Below are 5,864 nucleotides of genomic sequence, written 5' to 3'. Positions count from 1 at the left end.
TGTTCCAGCAATTTAATCCCATAAATTGTTTGTGTTACAAAACGCTTTTAGAATTCTATTAAATATTAAATCACCCAATAATTAAGTGTTACACCAAAGCTAAGACAATATTAAAAAAATTAGCCTAATATTTCAACCCTCTAAGACAAAAATTAAATGATAAATGTTGTTAATTAATTCAATGAATATAAGTAGCAAATTTAGGTACCATATATGCTAATGCTATATATGAATTAAGCAAGATAAATCAAAGACTCTTCATTACAACAAAAAGTACAAGGGAAACCAAATACATTTTCTGAAATATAATAAAATTACACCATAACACACCACCAGATACAATAGGTAGCTACTAATATAATAGAACCATTTGCTCTGCCTAGAGAAAATGCAAAACCAATTTCTCCAGCTTCACAGCAACTAGTAAAGTTTAGGGTGGTATATACAGAGATCTATATGTCATTATTCTTTGTCATATATGTTTTCATTTTTTTTTTAATTTGAAACTCTGAAAATTTGGGATATCAATTTAAGCATGTCCAAATTTTTACAGTAACAAATAAGATGAAAAGAAACAATATGTGTATATATATATACACACACACTACACTTTGAGATCAAAATCTTTGACTTTGTTGATGTCTTCTTCTTCTTCATCATCATCATTGTTCCCTTGAAACTTGATATATTTATACCACCTTGCCCAAGCAATATAAATGAGAAAATCTGCAGAAGTTAATACAGCTAAGAGGAAATAAAACCTGTCCAAATGTCCCTTGTTAAGGTTTCCAGGGATCCAACCAGGCATATCTTGATCCTTAGCAGAAATCTTCATGACAATTGCAACAAGCAAACTACTGACATAGTTTCCAAGTGAAATTGAAGTCATGCAAAGTGCACTACCAAAGCTTTTCAATGCATCAGGTGCTTGTCCATTGAAGAATTCCAATTGACCAACATACATGAACACTTCAGATGCACCTATTAGTACATATTGTGGAACTTGCCAAAATATGCTAAGTGAACTTGACCCTGATACTTTTGATGCATACTTCAATCTAAAATGTTCAACCAACCCTGCTGAAATCATTGCCATGATCGCCACGATTAGGCCGATTCCCATCCTCTGGAGCTCAGTTAGTCCTCTGGAGTTTGTTTTTCGCGCCACGAAGGGGTCGAGGACTCGCCTGTAGAAGAAGATAAATGCTGCAACACTGAGGATATCAAAGCTAGACATGCTTGCTGGAGGAATGCGGAAAGATGAGATTCTAGTGTCCATTGCATCACCTTGCTCAACAAAGAGTGATGCCATTTGAGTAAATACAACTGAGTAGAGTATTGTGCATAGCCAAATTGGGAGTAACCTTAGTATGCATTTCACTTCCTCAACTTGTGTCACAGTTGATACATGCCATGGATTGCATTTGTTTTCTTCCATTTTTTTTACATCCTTGGTTGTCATGTATGCTGCTTTATCCAAGAAACTGCCAAATTTAATCAGGGTATGTATCAATGTTTCTATAGTTTTCAAATTGTGTTGCATTGTATAAAATATAGTTTGCTATATTGTATGTGATGTAAGTTAATCTCAGAAACTTTTTATATTTTTAGAAACAAAAGGATATCCTAAACATTGGAATCAGCCAAAAAAATTTATATGTAACAAGTCCGAAAATATTAAGTAAATATTAATACGTGTGTATATGAATGTTAATTGTTATGCATACCTAAATCCTTGTGTGTGTAGTAATTTCCTGCCATAATTGGTTGAAAATTCTTCACCCTCAAAAAGTTCCTCCTCAGGTTCTAGCACCTTGACCTTCCACTTCCTCATAGCAGCTACAAAAACTTGGCAAAATCTAGGTAGAGGGTTCCCACTGGGCTTGAAGTACCTATACCTTGGTGTGCCACAAATGAACAAAACCAATGCCATAGCAGCAGAACCAGCAGAGGCCCAAAACCCAATAGTCCAAAGCCCATTATCCTCAAAATAGTCCAAGATGGTGTTTGAGAATAGTGAGCCAAGGTTCAATGCCAAATAGAAATAGCTGAAAAATGCTATCTTTGAGTGCCCTTCATTAGGATCACCTTCATCAAATTGGTCAGCTCCAAATGTAGCTATGTTGGGTTGGTACCCTCCATTTCCTAAGGCTATTAGGTAAATTGAAACATAGAATATTGCATTGTGATATGAAGAATGTGATCCACAATGAAACTTTGCATCACCACATCCCTTAGGCTTCAATAGGAATATGTATGAGGACAATGATAATGCCACCAAACCCTATATATAAATAAGAAAACCAATACAATTAATTAATCATCAGCATCAATGTCCCAATAACAATAACAATAATAATAAGGAAAAATTTCACTCCTCTTCTCTCTATTTATAAAATATATATTTTTCTCTCTTATAATTTTTTTAAAAAATTTAATTTATTTTAAATTTTTTATGTTAACTATATATTTTATTATTCATTTTTTAATATCAATATATATTATTTTAACATTAAATAAAAAAATCTTACCACTGTTAATATGTATAAGAATTAATATATATTGATATCAAAAAATAATCTTACCAAGATTTTTTTATTTAATGTTAAAATAATATATATTGATATCAGAAAATTAATAGTAAAATATAACTATAATTGTTAATAAAAATTTTGGTAAAATTATAATTTTATAATTAAAAATTATTAAAGGGTATTTTAGAAAAAAATTGATTTAATTATTAAAGTTTTTTAAAAAATATTTTAGTAAAAATAAAATTTAATCAATAAAAAATAATTTATTAAAAAGTATTTTGGTAAGCAAAATTCAATGACAAAAAAATAAAATTTTTACTAAAAGGTATTTTTGTAAAAAATAATTTATTTTTTCTTGAAAAATAGATAAAATTAATATTAGTTAACACACAAAATTTAAAATAGATTAAAGATGGCGTCTTTTAAAAGCTATAAGGAAAGAAAATATACATTTTTAAAATAGAAGGTAGAAAAATGTCATTTTAGTATCTCTCAAAAGAGGAGAGTGAAATTTTCTCTAATAATAATCATAATCATATTAGCTATACACAAAAAATCAGCCAACAAATGAGCCATCTATATTATAAAATTATTCATTCCAAAAACGTAAGTTAATAGGAATAAATAATACTGTTTGAATTTATTTGATTTTTGTATAAGTTTTTTTTCTTCTTTTATTTGTCTTATATTATGTCAAAAATCAAACTCTTAACAAGTTAACTTTTTGTACATAGAGCTTTAATATTATGTCAAAAAATTATTTATTCTAAAAATTTAAGTTAATAAGAGAAGTCAATATGAATAATTATATTTCTAACGTATAATATACATACTAAAAACACAGAATACATATTAAAAATACATTAAACAACACATTTATATAAAAATATATAATAATTTATTTAGTGGCTGATTTTTAGTTTGTCGATAGCAATGTAGTAATAATTAATGACACTTATTTCTAATTTGGTACATGCAAACTTACAATAAGAAAGATAAGTTGGAAGAGAGCACAAGTAGCATACCTTCCTAAGTAAGAGTCACTTAGGAAGGCACCAAGAAGAGAGAAGAGGTAAACAGTCCCAGTCCATTTGCTAACATTGTTGGCAGCATCAGCATTATCTTGGCCCATAACTCTTGTTAGAAACAGTACCAGATTCACACCCACTCCAAAGAATGCCAATGTTGCAAGCCCTTGGTTCACTACAAAGAAGAAAAAAAATCATTATATGCTTTGTGCATGAATTATAGACATGAAAAAACCGCAAGACTTGGTTGAGTGGCAATTAGGTTTGCCTTGCTCTAAGGTGCATCGGGTTCAAATTTCAGTTGAGGCTGATTGTTGTTTAAGAACCCATAGTACTTATGATAATGTGTGTAAGTGTGTTGTGTAAATATGTGAAACATTAGTGTAATGCTTAGGATTGGGGCTATCCAATCCGCTTGACCCGAAAAAAAAAAAGACATGAAAAAAATTTTTATTTAAATTTTATTTTTTACAAGTTTTAAAATTTCATCATTTGATTACCAACATTAATCATATGAATAAAATTGATTTTCAGTAAAAAAAATTATTTTTGTCTTCTTATTAGTATTTCAAATTTTAAATATTAAACAATTTATATGTATTTTATGTGTCTGTATCACTGTATGTATATGTATGTATTTATTATTTAAAATAGTAAACAAACACAGAAATAACTCACATATGGTACAGTGACGTGTCCAATTTGTATAATGAATCTAACTTTATCTTTATTTATTTATTTATTCCAATTAAGAATTGTCTTTTAGGAAAGACGAAATAACGGATTACCACGTATTTTGGTATGTCATCAGTGTCCAACAAGCAATGCATGATGCATGCTTCAATTTTGTGTAATGTAGACGGATCATACAAATAGAAATAGAGTTAAATCTTCAAATTTTACGGGGAAAATAAAGTAATAAATTAAAATAAAAATATTCTCTAGAGTATGTTAATTGGTTTAATTAGTACTCATTATTATACCTAAAATCAAAATTCCTGCAACCCAATTTCCAGTTCTATCTCTAACTGCTGGATGACCATGCATGTCTACAGCTCCATCCATGGTGCATACCTCACTCACTTCCTTCTTCATCTTCTTCTCCATTTTATATTTCCTGCGTTTCTTTAGGGGCAATAATAATAATAAGTACTAAAGTTTTGTACACAAATTAAACCTAGCTTGCATTATTTGGCCTTGATATATATAAATTTCAGAATACTTAAATGATATAATATAATTGAACAATATATAAAGGGAACATAGTTAACAACCTAATGAGATTTTGAACAACTCAAAGATCACATCATATATAGGTGATATTTTTGAAAATGAAGTTTATTAAATGCAATAGATGATATACATGATGTTACTTGTGATTATTGGAGATATATCTTGAAAGAAGAGTTGTTTTCTATATACACCATATACATACTAAACCAAATTTATGTGACAAAAAAAAATTTTTACATTCTCACCACCATCATTAAACAATATGCGAGTTAATCCCATACATAATACAAAATGAGTATACGTATAAATGATAATGAATATCTTAAAGAAAATACCATATATCTACTAGGTTTATTATATGTATATTCAGGCATGCAGCCATGCATGCATATAATAAATAGAAAGACAGAGATACAAACTTAAATAAGTATTAAAAATTTAAATTCTGTCTTATATACGTAACAATTTATTAAATACAGTGGATAATCAAAACAAAAAAATAGAGAAACAAACTTTTAAATTAAACTTGTAATAATAATCATAATAGAATTCTATGAAGAAGAATTAATGGGAATTCCAAGGAACTAACCTCTTTATCCAAATGCAAACAAAGCTATTATTGTTGTGCCCAATTAATAATAATCTTTGAAGTGGTGGTGATGAAAAATATTTGAATTGAATGAGAAGAAAATATTTAACCAAGAGAGAACTATAGCATATATGTATAGTAATAAGTAATAAGTAGTAACTATAGCTAGATATATATGAGCAAGTTGAAGAGTAGGGCATGGTATATATAGAAGTTAAGACTTAGGAGTTAGGAGGAGATATCACGAGGATTAGGTTACTATGTTGTATCAAATGTACACGTAGAAAGAGACAAGCAATTGAAGAGGTTTCTCTCTTACTTTAATTTCTAATCCACAGGAAAAAATGGGTAAGTAAGAAGCGTGATACAGTTGGATACAGGCCATGAAAAAATATAGTAATGCATGCCTAATATATGCTATATGTATCACAATCATCGTAAAGTGATCATCAACATTATAATATATATCAATGTCTTGAT

At 28.9% G+C, this 5,864-nt stretch overlaps 1 protein-coding gene across 2 annotated transcripts; it reads right to left on the bottom strand.

Annotated features, from left to right (window-relative positions):
- Positions 1-243: 243 nt before the first annotated feature.
- LOC107486714 (protein NRT1/ PTR FAMILY 7.3) lies at positions 244-5,538 on the bottom strand. Of its 2 annotated transcripts, none has more exons than XM_016107276.3 (5): positions 5,385-5,538; positions 4,546-4,687; positions 3,520-3,737; positions 1,728-2,284; positions 244-1,484 (listed from the first exon to the last, which is right to left on the bottom strand). In XM_016107276.3, the coding sequence occupies exons 2-5, from the start codon at positions 4,667-4,669 to the stop codon at positions 605-607; spliced, it is 1,779 nt and encodes a 592-aa protein (XP_015962762.1). In that variant the 5' UTR covers positions 4,670-4,687; positions 5,385-5,538; the 3' UTR covers positions 244-604. The 2 variants fall into 2 exon arrangements, with proteins under 2 accessions (XP_015962762.1, XP_020996802.2); XM_021141143.2 differs by having other exon boundaries at positions 4,546-4,679.
- Positions 5,539-5,864: the final 326 nt, after the last annotated feature.

Source organism: Arachis duranensis, chromosome 4 (assembly GCF_000817695.3).
Source record: "Arachis duranensis cultivar V14167 chromosome 4, aradu.V14167.gnm2.J7QH, whole genome shotgun sequence".
Taxonomy (NCBI): domain Eukaryota; kingdom Viridiplantae; phylum Streptophyta; class Magnoliopsida; order Fabales; family Fabaceae; genus Arachis; species Arachis duranensis.
Note: the sequence above shows the minus strand (reverse complement) of the source record. Positions and strands in the feature narration are given on the sequence as shown.

Coding starts and splice junctions, on each gene's coding strand:
- LOC107486714 (XM_016107276.3), bottom strand. CDS start 4,669: ATGGAGAAGAAGATGAAGAAGGAAGTGAGTGAGGTATGCACCATGGAT. Junction 2,285..3,519: donor TCCAACTTATCTTTCTTATT/GTAAGTTTGCAT, acceptor ATTTATATATAG/GGTTTGGTGGCATTATCATT. Junction 1,485..1,727: donor CTACACACACAAGGATTTAG/GTATGCATAACA, acceptor TAAATTTGGCAG/TTTCTTGGATAAAGCAGCAT.